The sequence below is a fragment of the Triticum urartu genome, chromosome 1A, assembly GCF_056163025.1.
Source record: "Triticum urartu cultivar PI428250 chromosome 1A, HENAU_Tu73, whole genome shotgun sequence".
In the NCBI taxonomy this organism is placed as follows: Eukaryota; Viridiplantae; Streptophyta; class Magnoliopsida; order Poales; family Poaceae; genus Triticum; species Triticum urartu.
This window is the reverse complement of record NC_141873.1, coordinates 291,725,658-291,742,181: the sequence shown is the minus strand read 5'-3', so window position 1 is coordinate 291,742,181 and position 16,524 is coordinate 291,725,658. Positions and strand designations below refer to the sequence as shown.

The 16,524-nt window shown below is 43.1% G+C and overlaps 1 protein-coding gene across 1 annotated transcript; it reads left to right on the top strand.

Moving 5' to 3' along the window:
• Nucleotides 1–8,382: 8,382 nt before the first annotated feature.
• LOC125507479 (coatomer subunit gamma-2) lies at nucleotides 8,383–15,553 on the top strand. The gene is made up of 18 exons (XM_048672054.2): nucleotides 8,383–8,688; nucleotides 8,874–8,971; nucleotides 9,088–9,138; nucleotides 9,549–9,662; nucleotides 9,742–9,942; nucleotides 10,043–10,144; nucleotides 10,507–10,614; nucleotides 10,689–10,922; nucleotides 11,643–11,893; nucleotides 11,980–12,151; nucleotides 12,703–12,858; nucleotides 12,961–13,011; nucleotides 13,258–13,398; nucleotides 13,470–13,670; nucleotides 13,762–13,893; nucleotides 13,976–14,149; nucleotides 14,744–14,983; nucleotides 15,155–15,553. The coding sequence occupies exons 1-18, from the start codon at nucleotides 8,640–8,642 to the stop codon at nucleotides 15,347–15,349; spliced, it is 2,670 nt and encodes an 889-aa protein (XP_048528011.1). The 5' UTR covers nucleotides 8,383–8,639; the 3' UTR covers nucleotides 15,350–15,553.
• Nucleotides 15,554–16,524: the final 971 nt, after the last annotated feature.

Genomic DNA, 16,524 nt, shown 5'->3' with positions numbered 1-16,524 from the left:
AAATAATATTCATGGATATATCTGATCATAAACTCACAATTCATCGGATCCCAACAAACACACCGCTAAAATTCATTACATCGAATAGATCTCCAAGAACACCGAGGATAACATTGTATTGAAGATCAAAAGGAGAGAAGAAGCCATCTAGCTACTAACTATGGACCCCTAGGTCCATGGTAAACTACTCACGCATCATCGGAGGGCAACAAGGATGATGTAGAGCCCCCTCCGTGATCGAATCCCCCTCCGATAGAGTACCGAATAAGGTGATGAGCACATGGGTACATCATACATGACATTTCAGAAAAGTGCACAATTTAATTGGAAAGAATTACTAAGCCGAATCAAGCAAACACATGGCCAAGTGAACGCTAACTTAAGTTCATACCACAATCTTGAACTCATGGTTGCACTTTCATCTCCATTGTTGTTGGTTGAACTTAGGTATCACTTGGAAGAAATCCAACAACCAATGAGCTCTGGAAGCAACCAATTTGGAGGAACAAGTTTGGAGAAAACAAGTTTCAAGTGAAGCTGATGCTATCAGTTTTTACCTTTGATGTTTCATTGTGCCACACCCATATGGTGGATGGATGGGGCCATCGAGGTACATTACCACAAGATACATCAAATTATCTATCTAATGCAAATACCTCACATCATTTAGAGTAGTGATACTGTCGGCAAGCATAACGGGCCGTTAATGGGCGAGAATACATGACAGGATGAAACGACCCAATGGACTAACAAGCCATAAATGGGTCGAATGAAACCCGGGCTCAATTTGGCCCAGTAACAGAACATGCCGATAACGGATCGAAAGTAATACAGGGTCGGAAATGAGCCCAAGATTTTATGAGTCCCAAAAGACAACACAAGCTGAAAAAGGCTCAACTCAAGCATGGGCCGCTAATGGGTCCAAAGCCATCTACTGTTCTTCATGGCCAGGATCAACACGTATCGTTAAAGGGTCAAAAGCTATGAAAGGCCTCGTATGGGGCAAAAGACATCATGACCATACATGGGGCAAAAGTGTCAATGACCTGAAATCATATTGGACGACCCACATGACCCTAATAGGCTGAATTCCGAAATGCCATAACGGGGCGTGCATGCTCGGGCCATAAATGAGCTATATGCAAACATGCCATCAATAGTCTTAAATGGGCCGGCCCGCTAACTTTTAACCAAGTCAAGTGGATCGGCCCGCTAACTTTTGACCAAGTCAAGTAGGCCGACCAGCTAAGTTTTGACCAAGTCTAGTGGGACGGCCTTATTTTTACCTAAATGGGCCGCTTCTGGGCCATGCCACGTGTCGACATTTCATAAGTGCATCTCGTCCATTGAATGGATGACATCTGCCGCAACGTAGAGCTGACGCGTGATTCCGTTGGCGAATGAGAAATTAACACGTGGACAATCATCATTGGTCTGGGCTATTAACGGTATCAGATCCAATACTAGCACCCAATAGCTTAACAACGACCAGTTAAAGTGGCTGTCACGTGTAGGTTTCCCTTAACGAAATCACTTTCATGATGCGCGATTTATCATCACGGAAAGTGAAACACTTCGGTGACAATAAAATTGAGTATTGTTATGAAACACTTTTATGACAACACATATATGACTATCTTGATTCTGTCATAAAATCGTCACGGATGTACATGCGTGACAGAAAACATGACATGCTATGACCAACACGTATTATCACATAAGTGTTTTTCTCGTGCCCATTTCGAGCACCGCCGCCGCGCTCCTACATGCGACCGACGTGGCTTCCCGCGAGCTACCTCTGATTTCGCCGACCACATTGTTGTCCACCTCTTCGTCTTCATCTGGCACAAACTCATCACCAACGTCGTCATCATCTTCCGCGATCACTTCATCCACTCCGACAATCGCAGACGATGTCGACACCTTCTACCCCACACCGATTGGTGTCGCAACCGTCGTCGAGTCCTCCTCTGCTAGTCCCTACAACATGATGTACGACTTGTGCGGGTCCCCGTCTACACATGTTCGGTGCTGGCAACACCGACGCGCGCCTGGGGTACATGACGTGTCTCCAGGCTTGCCAAACTTAGTGGGACGCCTCGTTAACACTGATTTCTTCCTCGTCTACGCATGTCCGGTGCTGGCAACACCGAAGCGTGCCTTCGTTCACGAGTGTCCCTGGGCTTGGCAAACCCAGCGCGATGCCTCGTCAACACTGTCTTCTTCCCGGGGCAACGCTGCGCCCCTGACTAACACGGTGCCTTCTTGCGCCCGCGGCTCCATGGTGATTAACTCAACATGACCACGTCATCCCTGGCACGGCTACCTCACCACGACTACAACACTCTCCGCTCCTAGCTATCTTGACAACAGCATAAAGGGCTACAGCTTGTCGGTTTTCACTCGAGTCACAACTTCGAGACACATCAACCGTTACGATGAGGGGGGGAGGGGGGATGTTGTTCGGATGTTGAGTATCGTAATCGTTGTTTTATTGCACTAGTAAGCATGCACGTGCAACACACACATTATAATCTGCAATAAAACATCTATTTTGAATCTTATTTCTCTTTCAGAGAGTTTTTTTACCGAGCCATTTAAGAAATCAGACACCATTGCACGCCACATCATCTCCGAGTCTAGTAAATGTTTGGCCTATTTCCTATTATTTGTATTTAAAATAGTTCATAACAAACATCAACCACTTTTGATAATAATTGTGGCCATGGTAGTCTTTCTATTCCACCTTAGGGTATCTTTGATCCAGAATATTTTCATTGAAAATTCAGAGGGTTGAATCCATATGAATTTTTTTCTAGGCACTCTTATTATATACTCCCTCCATTCCAAATTAGTTGACAGATTTGTCTAGATACGGATATATCTAGACATGTTTTGGTGTTAGATACATCCATATCTAGATAAATCCAAGTCAGCTAATTTGGAATGCAAGGTGATTTATTTTCCCCTTAGCATCTATCAACCATCATTGCCCGTTACCAGTCTCGCTTTCCCAAATGCACAAACAACCCTGTTGATTTATTTTCCCCTTAGCATCTATCAACCATCATTGCCCGTTATCAGTCTCGCTTTCCCAAATGCACAAACAAACAAAATACCTTGCCTCCCTGTTGATTTCTTTTCCCCTTAGCATCTATCAACCATCATTGCCCGTTACCAGTCTCGCTTTCCCAAATGCACAAACAAACAAAATACCTTGCATTCCAAATTAGCTGACTTGGATTTATCTAGAGTCCCGGATGAGATCACGGACATGACAAGGAGTCTCGAAATGGTCGGGAGGTAAAGATTCATATATTGGAAGGTAGTATTCGGGCATCGGAATGGTTCTGAGTGATTCAAGTATTTTTCCGGAGTACCGAGGGGTTACCGGAACCCCCCGGGGAAGTGTTGGGCCTGCATGGGCCTAAAGGGAGAGAGAGGGAATCCCGCGAGGGGTGGCGCGCACCCCCTCCTAGGGAGTCCGAATAGGACAAGGAGGAGGGGCGCATCCCCCCTTCCCTTTCCCTCTCCTTCCTGTTCCCTCCGGTGGAGAAAGGAAGAAGGGGGGAATCCTATTTGGACTAGGAGTCCAAGTAGGACTCCCCCTTGGCGCGCCCCTCCTGGCCGCCGGCCTCCTCCTCCCCCCTTTATATACGGGGGCGGGGGGCACCCCAAAGGTACACCAAGATTTCTCTTAGCCGTGTGTGGTGCCCCCCTCCACAGTTTACTCCTCCGGTTACAGCGTCGTAGTGCTTAGGTGAAGCCCTGCGCGGATCACATCACCATCACCGTCACCACGCCGTCGTGCTGATGAAACTCTCCCTGGACCCTCTACTTCAACCGTGTTAACATAACGCTTCCGCTTTCGGTCTACGAGGGTACGTAGACACACTCTCCCCCTCTCTATGCATCTCCTAGATAGATCTTGTGTGATCATGGTTTTTTTTTGAAATTGAATGCTATGTTCCCCAACAAAGATATATCAATCTAGTTGGCCAAACCAAACCAATAAATCAGAGAATAAATACGAGGCCATAGTAATCATGCATAAAAGAGTTCAGAGAAAACTCAAATAATATTCATGGATATATCTGATCATAAACTCACAATTCATCGGATCCCAACAAACACACCGCTAAAATTCATTACATCGAATAGATCTCCAAGAACACCGAGGATAACATTGTATTGAAGATCAAAAGGAGAGAAGAAGCCATCTAGCTACTAACTATGGACCCCTAGGTCCGTGGTAAACTACTCACGCATCATCGGAGGGCAACAAGGATGATGTAGAGCCCCCTCCGTGATTGAATCCCCCTCCGATAGAGTACCGAAGAAGGTGATGAGCACATGGGTACATCATACATGACACTTCAGAAAAGTGCACAATTTAATTGGAAAGAATTACTAAGCCGAATCAAGCAAACACATGGCCAAGTGAACGCTAACTTAAGTTCATACCACAATCTTGAACTCATGGCTGCACTTTCATCTCCATTGTTGTTGGTTGAACTTAGGTATCACTTGGAAGAAATCCAATAACCAATGAGCTCTTGAAGCAACCAATTTGGAGGAACAAGTTTGGAGAAAACAAGTTTCAAGTGAAGCTGATGCTATCAGTTTTTACCTTTGATGTTTCATTGTGCCACACCCATATGGTGGATGGATGGGGCCATCGAGGTACATTACCAGAAGATACATCAAATTATCTTTCTAATGCAAATACCTCACATCATTTAGAGTAGTGATACTGTCAGCAAGCATAAGGGCCGTTAATGGGCGAGAATACATGACAGGATGAAACGACCCAATGGACTAACAAGCCATAAATGGGTCGAATGAAACCCGGGCTCAATTTGGCCCGGTAACAGAACATGTCGATAATGGATCGAAAGTAATACAGGGTCGGAAATGAGCCCAAGATTTTATGAGTCCTAAAAGACAACACAAGCTGAAAAAGGCTCAACTCAAGCATGGGCTGCTAATGGGTCCAAAGCCATCTACTGTTCTTCATGGCCAGGATCAACACGTATCGTTAAAGGGTCAAAAGCTATGAAAGGCCTCGTATGGGGCAAAATACATCACGACCATACATGGGGCAAAAGTGTCAATGACCTGAAATCATATTGGACGACCCACATGACCCTAATAGGCTGAATTCCGAAATGCCATAACGGGGCGTGCATGCTCGGGCCATGAATGAGCTATATGCAAACATGCCATCAATAGTCTTAAATGGGCCGGCCCGCTAACTTTTAACCAAGTCAAGTGGATCGGCCCGCTAACTTTTGACCAAGTCAAGTAGGCTGACCAGCTAAGTTTTGACCAAGTCTAGTGGGCCGGCCTTATTTTTACCTAAATGGGCCGCTTCTGGGCCATGCCACGTGTCGACATTTCATAAGTGCATCTCGTCCATTGAATGGATGACATCTGTCGCAACATAGAGCTGACGCGTGATTCCGGTGGTGAATGAGAAATTAACACGTGGACAATCATCATTGGTCTGGGCTGTTAACGGTATCAGATCCAATACTAGCACCCAATAGCTTAACAACGACCAGTTAAAGTGGCTGTCACGTGTCGGTTTCCCTTAACGAAATCACTTCCATGACGCGCGATTTATCATCACGGAAAGTGAAACACTTCGGTGACAATAAAATTGAGTATTGTTATGAAACACTTCTATGACAACACATATATGACTATCTTGATTCTGTCATAAAATCGTCACGGATGTACATGCGTGATAGAAAACATGGCATGTTGTGACCAACACGTATTATCACATAAGTGTTTTTCTCGTGCCCATTTCGAGCACCGCCGCCGCGCTCCTACATGCGACCGATGTGGCTTCCCACGAGCTACCTCTGATTTCGCCGACCACATTGTTGTCCACCTCTTCGTCTTCATCTGGCACAAACTCATCACCAACGTCGTCATCATCTTCCGCGATCACTTCATCCACTCCGACAATCGCAGATGACGTCGACACCTTCTACCCCACACCGATTGGCGTCGCAACCATCGTCGAGTCCTCCTATGCTAGTCCCTACAACATGATGTACGACTCGTGCTGGTCCCCGTCTACACATGTTCGGTGCTGGCAACACCGACGCGCGCCTGGGGTACATGACGTGTCTCCGGGCTTGCCAAACCTAGTGGGACGCCTCGTTAACACCGATTTCTTCCTCGTCTACGCATGTCCGGTGCTGGCAACACTGATGCGTGCCTTCGTCCACGAGTGTCCCTGGGCTTGGCAAACCCAGCGCGATGCCTCGTCAACACCGTCTTCTTCCCGGCGCACCACTGCGCCCCTGACTAACACGGCGCCTTCTTGTGCCCGCGACTCCGTGGTGATTAACTCAACATGACCATGTCATCCCTGGCACGGCTACCTCACCACGACTACAACACTCTCCGCTCCTAGCTATCTCGACAACAACATAAAGGGCTACAGCTTGTCGATTTTCACTCGAGTCACAACTTCGAGACACATCAACCGTTACGATGAGGGGGGGAGGGGGGATGTTGTTCGGATGTTGAGTATCGTAATCGTTGTTTTATTGCACTAGTAAGCATGCATGTGCAACACACACATTATAATCTGCAATAAAACATCTATTTTGAATCTTATTTCTTTTTCAGTGAGTTTTTTACCGAGCCATTTAAGAAATCAGACACCATTGCATGCCACATCATCTCTGAGTCTAGTAAATGTTTGGCCTATTTCCTATTATTTGTATTTAAAATAGTTCATAACAAACATCAACCACTTTTGATAATAATTGTGGCCATGGTAGTCTTTCTATTCCACCTTAGGGTATCTTTGATCCAGAATATTTTCATTGAAAATTCAGAGGGTTGAATCCATATGAATTTTTTTCTAGGCACTCTTATTATATACTCCCTCCATTCCAAATTAGTTGACTCAGATTTGTCTAGATACGGATATATCTAGACATGTTTTGGTGTTAGATACATCCATATCTAGATAAATCCAAGTCAGCTAATTTGGAATGCAAAGGTGATTTATTTTCCCTTAGCATCTATCAACCATCATTGCCCGTTACCAGTCTCGCTTTCCCAAATGCACAAACAACCCTGTTGATTTATTTTCCCCTTAACATCTATCAACCATCATTGCCCGTTATCAGTCTCGCTTTCCCAAATGCACAAACAAACAAAATACCTTGCATTCCAAATTAACTAACTTGGATTTATCTAGATATGGATGTATCTAACACCAAAACATGTCTAGATATAGATGTATCTAGACAAATCTGAGTCAACTAATTTGGAATGGAGGGAGTATATAATAAGAGGGAAAAAAATTATATGAGACCAGGTCTGACGGTTAGAAGGTGAGACCCGTCCTGATGTATGACATGTGGCATTCACAAATCACAAAGCATCTAATCTTCCTCCCTGATTTTAAGTGGGGGGTGGGGGATGCTTTGTGATTTGTGAATGACACGTGTCATTCATCAGGATGGGTCTCGTGTGAGACCTGGTCTCATAGAATTATTTCCCATAATAAGAGTGCCTAGAAAAAAATTCATATGAATTCAACCCTCTGAATTTTCAATGAAAATATTCTGGATCAAAGATACCCTAAGGTGGAATAGAAAGATTACCATGGCCACAATTATTATCAAAAGTGGTTGATGTTTGTTATGAACTATTTTAAATACAAATAATAGGAAATAGGCCAAACATTTACTAGACTCGGAGATGATGTGGCGTGCAATGGTGTCTGAGTTCTTAAATGGCTCGGTAACAAGACTCACTGAGGCTGATCATAGTGGGGAGTAACTTAGACTAGTGTCATGCATATGACACTAGCCTAAGTTACTATCTTCATAATGCAAAGTAACATAATAGTAGTAACTTAGATGGCTTCATTAATTATCTTGTAGACTCATCTTGTCTTGAAAAACGCTATGTTACAGTAACATATTAGGTTAGTCATAGTGGGAGTAACTTAGCTAGTAACATAGCGCACTCCAATAATTTTTTGTTTATGTGGCAAGTATTTAATGTGAGGTGGTAACATAATACATGTTATACAAACTAATAAATGAAGCCATCTATGACACTACTATCATGTTATTTTGCATTACTATGACACTAGTCTAAGTTACTCCCCACTATGACCAGCCTTATGTTACCACCTCTCATTAATTACTTGCCACATAAGCAAAAATTTCTTAAAGTACGTTATGTTACTAGTTAAATTACTTTCATTATAACTAGCCTGAAAGAGAAATAAGATTCAAAATAGATGTTTTATTGCAGATTATAATGCGTACGTGCATGCATGCTTACTAGTTTTTTATAGAAAAAAATACCTCAGTGGCCATAGTTCAATCGAATCGAAAGTAAGTACGCACGCTTGCACCTTACTCCGCCGAGTCGCCCCCCGCCGTCTTCCAGATTCAGATCCATCGTCCATGCCGCTCGCTTCTCCACTTCTGTAAGCGCCTCCTCCTCCTCTCCCCCGTTCAGTCCTCCCTCGCAAAACCGCGAGACAAAGACTCGCGGGAGCCCTCGCGCCGCCGCTCTGCACCGCCGTTCTCGCGGCATCGTCGGTCCGGGCGCCCAACCCGCGGGCGCATCGCTCTACCGCAGTAGCGGCCATGGCGCAGCCGCTTGTTGTGAAGAAGGACGACGACTTAGACGAGGAAGGTACGCACGCACGAACGATCGCCCCCTCTCCTCTCCCTCTTTCTCCGCTCGCGCGTCTGGTCGCGCGTGCCCAGATCCGCTGCCCGCCGAACCCTAGATCTGGCTCGATCCCGGTGCGGATCGCCGCTCTCATGCCCATGTGCAGTGTAATGTGCTGGGACTGAATGCTTGTTTGCTTGCTGCAGAGTACTACTCGCCGTTCCTCGGCATCGAGAAGGGCGCCGTCCTGCAGGAGGCCCGCGTCTTCCACGACCCGCAGCTCGACGCGCGGCGATGCTGCCAGGTGCGCTTGCCCAATCCCGTTTTGATCTTCCTCCGGCTAGATCTCGCATCTCAACTCGAACGCCCTTCTGATTTCACTTACTCGGATGAATACTGATGCATTGTCTATAACCATAGGTGATCACCAAGCTTCTATACCTGCTCAACCAGGGTGACACCTTTACCAAGGTACTCCAATGCAGTATATCCCATCTTTCTTTTATCGTGTTTTAGCTATGCTTCTGGATTCAAATTGCTGGGCCTGGTAGTTAACATTGAGCCACATGGATGGTAAAGTTGGCAATATTGTTTGATTGAACCACATGTCGGCATCACGCAGGTGCAATCATGTAAATTTGAAGTTTTAACATTGGTACTTTTTTGAAAGTAACTGCTATTTTGGCCAAGTTCAACACCGTAAATAACATTATTGGAACATAATGAGTAGAGTAAAAAAGTAAATTGTACATGTTTTAAACCGAGGATCTAAGAGTACACAGGACTCACATGTTTGTGCAGTGCTGGGAAAGTGGTGATTCTGTGCTAGTTCCTGGACATGTGCTCTTGGATAGGTACCTCACTGTGTTAATTTCTTGTAGGTAGAGGCCACAGAGGTCTTCTTCGCTACGACCAAGTTGTTTCAGTCCAAAGATGCTGGACTTAGGAGGATGGTGTACCTCATGATCAAGGAACTCTCGCCATCAGCGGATGAGGTTGCTGAATGCTGGTTTTTACTTTGCAGTTATGTTGTGGGCTCTGAGATTGACTTCATTTGTGTTTAATCGCGTGTAGGTTATTATAGTGACAAGTTCTCTGATGAAGGATATGAATAGCAAGACTGATATGTATCGTGCAAATGCTATAAGAGTTCTTTGCCGGATCATTGATTCGACTCTTCTCACCCAAATTGAGAGGTATTTGAAGCAAGCTATCGTTGACAAGAACCCTGTTGTTGCCAGTGCGGCCCTTGTTAGTGGCATTTACCTGCTTCAGGTGAGTGCTACATTTTAGTTTGTGCATTTATGCAATTGCAGGTTACTGGCAGCTACAGATTCTTATCAATGTTTCCGTCATATGCTTTAATTCTGAACAGACAAGTCCGGAAGTTGTGAAAAGATGGAGCAATGAGGTTCAGGAGGCTGTACAGTCGAGAGCTGCTCTTGTTCAGTTTCATGCCCTTGCTCTTCTTCACCAAGTGAGTTCATGTTTTGTGCTTCATTTAAGTAGTAGTGACATACATCTCTGAAACCTTTTCAAATGAATCAAGCTACATGCAGATATGTAATTTACCTATTTGAAACAACATATACTATTTCTAGGTACTCTCTTGAAAGCTTGCTATCTAAGTACCCTCTTGGAAACATGCTATGATCAGTAGTTCAGTACCCTCTCGAAAACATGCAATACTAAGTACCCTCTCAAAGCAATGCTATACTAAGTATGTCCATGAAAACATGCTATACCTCTGACAAATGACCTATGAGTGCCCCTTGACTTTTTGTTTGCTTTCTTCCTACTGGGCTATCTAAACATTCATATTTCAATTCTAAATTTCAGATTAGACAAAATGACCGGTTGGCTGTTAGCAAGCTTGTCACTAGTCTGACAAGGGGTTCAGTTCGCTCACCTCTGGCCCAGTGCCTACTTATTCGGTACACTAGCCAGGTACTGTTTTCTGATTTTTGCATTCTGCAGAATTGTATATGCGTAGACATCTGAAACATGACCGGCATAAACAGGTTATTAGAGAGTCAGGCATGAATACACAAGGTGGAGACCGCCCTTTCTTTGATTTCCTGGAGTCCTGTCTCCGGAACAAAGCAGAAATGGTCATACTTGAGGCTGCACGAGCAATAACTGATCTAAATGGTGTGACCAGCCGTGAGCTTACACCTGCAATCACGGTGCTGCAATTGTTCTTAAGTTCATCCAAACCTGTGCTTAGATTTGCTGCTGTTCGCACACTTAACAAGGTTAGTTTGTTCACGGATGCTAGTTTATATTGTCCTGTTTAAATGTATATTGAATTTTATTCCCATGTAATTTGTATTACTTTGATTGTATCACAATTTTTCAATCAAATCTGATGGTTTTAGGATGCCTAGTTTTATTTCTTCATTCCATCCCTTTGTGTGTTCATATTAAAACTCACTCTGATTGACTTGAAGTTAGCATGTTATCCTTAAATCAACTGCCTAAAGTCTGAAATATTACTATATTAGATACACTCCTGAAGTCCAACCGTTGATAAGGGCCGATAAATTGTTGACATAAACATTCCAGTTCCATCTTCTAGTAGACATAATATGGTTGGAAGATGTAACTGTCATCTTGTTGATTTTCTATATCGTCATCCTATTGTTTTTACAGGCCACTCCAATCACTATTTCACTGAACACTTTGATCTTTATCAATTACGGTGGTTTATTATACAAAAACTCCCATCATTCTTAATGATATGTAGGGAAAAGGCCTTGACTAATTTGTTTTTTTGCCTGGCGGAATATTAATCCTGTTTACAAATTTCATAATTTGGGGATGCTCAAGCCATTACTCCACTATTAGTTATTTCTGTTCTCTAATTGTAGTTGGCACCACAATGTTATTTTATTCATGGGACTGCATGCTCATTACTACCTTGGTATTTTTCTTTGTTCCTACTAATGATCCAATGTTCATTTGATACTTTACAGGTTGCATCAACTCATCCTTTGGCCGTTACAAATTGTAACATAGATATGGAGAGTTTAATCTCTGATCAGAACAGGAGCATCGCAACCCTTGCAATTACCACACTGCTCAAGACAGGCAATGAATCAAGTGTTGATCGTTTAATGAAACAGATGACCAACTTTATGTCAGACATAGCCGACGAATTCAAGATTGTTGTTGTAGAAGCAATTAGATCCTTGTGCTTGAAGTTCCCCCTCAAATATCGCTCACTGTACGTAGCATATGTTTCTAATAATATTGATGAAGAATCGCTACTAGTTTGCTATCGGTGCTTTTAACTTCTGTGCGTGTTGGCAGGATGAACTTTTTGAGCAATATCCTACGTGAAGAGGGTGGATTTGAGTACAAGAAAGCTATAGTTGATTCAATTATCATACTCATTAGAGATATTCCTGATGCTAAAGAAAGTGGTTTATTTCACTTATGTGAATTCATCGAAGACTGTGAATTCACGTATCTGTCCACTCAGGTGATTACCAATTCGCCGTTTGTTGGAAACTAATTGTGAAGATGCTGAAACTTCGTAGTACCTCCTAATTCTGTAGTTTAATTTTTACGTACCTTCTGCTCTCTATGTACTAGGATTTCCTTCTGAAAAAACAGGAACAAAAATTTAGGCAACCTGAAACTATGACTAGCTGTGAGATTTTGCTTTGTTTCCTGGTTCGCATAATATGCTGTCATTTTGAATGAGAGAATGATTTTCAAATGCTTAAGGCTTTGTTTGTGGTTGCTGAACTGTGTTGTCCTGACTTACTTTATAATCTGCTACGGAAAAATAGCTATGGAAGTAGGAAATAGGCAAAAACTGATCAGATAAGCTGTATTATCACAATATAGCGCATAGCCAAACACAGTCTAGGTGGGCTAGCCTGTACAAATATTTGTTGATATTTTTTACTTCTCTATATTAAGTAAGTTCTCCCTTAAGGAATGTAGAAGCAGTTTGCCAACATACCCCAACAGCTCATGATAAATTGCGAAATTCTAATGGAATTCTGTTTTTTAATCTTGGAACAGATCCTTCACTTTTTGGGAAATGAAGGGCCGAAGACATCAGACCCTAGTAAATACATACGCTATATATACAATAGAGTGATACTTGAAAATGCCACTGTTCGAGCTAGTGCAGTAAGTACATTGGCAAAGTTTGGTGCTTTGGTTGATGCACTCAAGGTACTTCAACATACATACACTTTGTTATATATTTTCTTGCATTGTTTGGCTTTTCTTTGCTTCACTTGTAAGTTGTTGCACTAACATCATTTGTCATTGCAGCCTCGCATATTTGTCCTTTTGAGGCGTTGCCTGTTTGATGGTGATGATGAGGTCAGTGGAAAGTTTCATTTAAGATATTATATGCCATGTTGTATATTTTAGTGGTCCTTTTAACTTCGGATTCCCTCACCTGTTGTTTTGTTTCTTCCTCATGCATACGCGCAACTTTATCTGTGAAAGTACCAATTGCTAAACAAACTGTTATCTTCAGATAAAATGACTAGTCAAACTCCGCTTTCCTGGCAAGAAGCCGTTCTTCTCTGACTGACATATTATACACTATTTTCTCCATTATAGGTCCGGGACAGAGCGACACTTTACATCAAATTGCTTGATGGTGAAGCTACTGTTGGTGAGACTGAGAAGGATGTGACCGACTTTCTCTTTGGTTCACTTGATGTTCCACTAGCTAACTTGGAGGCCAGCCTGCGGAATTATGTATGCATCTCAACACTCATATGATTTAATGTCATTTGTTGGAGCCTTATTTTCTTGTAATATGATGACAGGAACCATCAGAGGTACCTTTTGATATTTCATCTGTACCCAAGGAAACAAAATCACAACCCCTTGCTGAGAAAAAGGCTACAGGCAAGAAATCAACAGGGCCAGCATCTGCTGTCAATGGCCCTGTTCCGACCATTGATGCATCCTATGAGAAGCTTCTTTCATCCATTCCTGAGTTTGCTGGTTTTGGGAAACTCTTTAAGGTCAGTACGGTGTGGTCCTTTTCACAGAAGATAAGCATATGCTTTGAGGCTCTCGTACACATCTGATATGTTATCTTATTCTTTCTTGCAGTCATCAACACCTTTTGAATTGACTGAAGCCGAGACCGAATATTCAGTCAATGTTGTGAAGCACATTTATGATGGGCATGTTGTGCTTCAATACAACTGTACAAATACAATACCTGAACAACTGCTTGAAGAGGTAAGCAACTTCTTTCACGTAATATGCCTGCAATATGTGTTATTTTTTAGTGTTAGTGCCTTTCTGAATTCTTCTATTCCAGGTCGTGGTGTTTGTTGACGCTTCTGAGGCAGAAGAATTTTCAGAAGTTGCATCGAAACCTTTAAGATCCTTGCCTTATGATTCCCCTGGACAGGCCTTTGTGGCCTTTGAAAAGCCAGAAGGTGTCCTTGCCACCGGGAAGTTCTCAAATATATTGAAATTCATTGTTAAAGAGGTACTGTTTGTAATGCTCCCGCTATCTCTGTTGTTAGTCTTAATCAAATACCCTCATGTGAAGATCAAATCAAGCATGCTTCTCATGATTTTCTTTCAGAAATCGGTGCCTCGTAATTCTCAGCTATTTCACTTTTGAACTCAGTTTGTGCCCTAGAATTTCAGGGTGGCTTAACCAAAGGATATCCACCTAAATGTTCCCTCATTTGGGGTGACTTTATTAGTATTCTACTCTTTCCGTTTTCCGTACAGATGGTTCCTTCGTCCTTTTAGTAGTTGCCCTCATTTTAGGTTAGCCTACCAAAACATCTTATATTTTGGAATGGAGGTAGTACTATTTACCCTTTTAGCAGACATAAGACTTCAGGGTAAAATATAACCTTCATAATGTTCTAGACTCTGACAGTTAAGTTGTGTCGACATTTCTGTCTAGAATCGTACATGTTTTTGGGGAGTAAGAAGAAATTGTCAGTTCAGTACTTGGGTGTGCTTCTACATGTAATAAACATGACTGCTGTCTGTGTGCCTCTGGGTTAATTGAATTTAGTGTTTCAAATTAAACTGATGTGCTTTACTCAACTTTGCTATATTTCAGGTTGATTCGTCCACAGGTGAAGCTGAGGATGATGGTGTTGAGGACGAGTATCAGCTAGAAGATTTTGAAATTATTTCTGCTGATTATATGTTGAAGGTGGGGATTTCGAACTTCCGAAATGCTTGGGAAAGCATGGATCCGGAAAGTGAGCGGGTCGATGAGTATGGACTCGGTGTTAGGGAGAGCTTGGCCGAGGCTGTGAGTGCTGTTATAAGCATCCTCGGCATGCAGCCTTGCGAGGTATGTTCTCTTTATTTATTTTTCCATGAAATAAGTACTGTTTTCTTGGTGTACCACTTTGTGATATTTTACTTTAGTTGGTTATTCCTTATTAATTGGTAATGAAAGACTGCAGTAGTAGTTTGAAGTGCTAATCTTAATCTTGATTGCCTTTTGTCTTCTGGTTTGTAGGGAACTGATGTTGTCCAAAACAATTCGAGATCGCACACTTGCCTGCTCTCAGGTGTGTTCATTGGTAATGTGAAAGTTCTAGTGAGACTTTCATTTGGAATCAGCGGGCCCAAAGAAGTGGCCATGAAGCTAGCAGTCAGATCAGATGATCCGGAGGTCAGTGACAGGATCCATGAAATTGTTGCAAACGGCTAAAACTACCAGCAAGAGTTTTTTGGTTGACCTTTTTGTTGTTTTGGCTTTCAATCTGCTGAAAGCACAAGGGATTTCGATTAATTATAGTATATGGCTATATGTAAGTTGGTTTTCTCGTTGGAATCCCACTGTTGTTGCAGCACCATTCTTGTTCAACGCAGTAAAACAAATTTTTGATTGATTTGGAACCACACTATTTTCTTATATCCCCCTGGACTTGAAAAGTACATGCAATAATACTGAAATGGAATGTCCAATGCATCATATACATCGGCTTCGGCATGGTACATGGCAATAACATTTTGCTTGTGCTCGTTATAACGGATCACCTAGGCGGAATACAGTGTTAGTACGTTTCAAAGGCCTCTATAACGAGAGCTGTGAGCAGAGATCAATTTAATGGATCCTGCCCTTCAATAATACTCCTATGTTTTGCTTGTGTTGTACAACAATCCGCCGACCTCCCTTTCCGACGGTAGCTCCGCCTGACGAGGTAGATAACCGGCGGTGGTTTTCGCTGTGGCTTGTCGTCACCTCACCTTGAATCTGCGCCGTTACTTATTGATCTGCTGGCCCATGATGAAAATTTGCAGACTTTCACCGAATGTTGGTGTTCACCTTGATACTTGCCACCCTGGAAAACGCCTACGCTGCCAGATCAGATATTGATCGGTGGCAAAATCATCATACGGAACTTACTTTCCCTGCTTGCTCGTCTTCGCGCAGCACGACATTTCCATGGCAACACGAATTCTGGCGCTCATTTCCCCATATCTCAATCTCCGGCTATTTTTTTTTAATAAATCGTGGCATGATAGGAACGAGCGTGTCATTCAGATGCAGCGTACACGCAACCCAGCAGCGCGCGTGGTCTGCCGCAAAAGAACAAGTCTCAGTAAACAGAAACATACAGTCCTCCCTTGTTCTTGGGATTTTGTCCGCATCGTCGGCAGAGAGAGAGAGAGAAACTGCGTGTGCCAGGCCCATTCGCCTCACCTGTTCACCAGACTTGCCACAGTTAATTCTCAGGAAAAAAAAAGACTTGCCACAGTTGGCTTCCTTCTCATCGTCTGACTCTGACGGGAGGTTTTTTGCAAGATATTTCCTCGCTTTGAAACTATTTTCGGAGCTTAGTGGCTGTTCACGTGCCAGCTGAATTGGTGACGGCGACCGTG

Coding starts and splice junctions, on each gene's coding strand:
- LOC125507479 (XM_048672054.2), top strand. CDS start 8,640: ATGGCGCAGCCGCTTGTTGTGAAGAAGGACGACGACTTAGACGAGGAA. Junction 13,671..13,761: donor GTTTTGGGAAACTCTTTAAG/GTCAGTACGGTG, acceptor TCTTTCTTGCAG/TCATCAACACCTTTTGAATT. Junction 14,150..14,743: donor TGAAATTCATTGTTAAAGAG/GTACTGTTTGTA, acceptor GCTATATTTCAG/GTTGATTCGTCCACAGGTGA.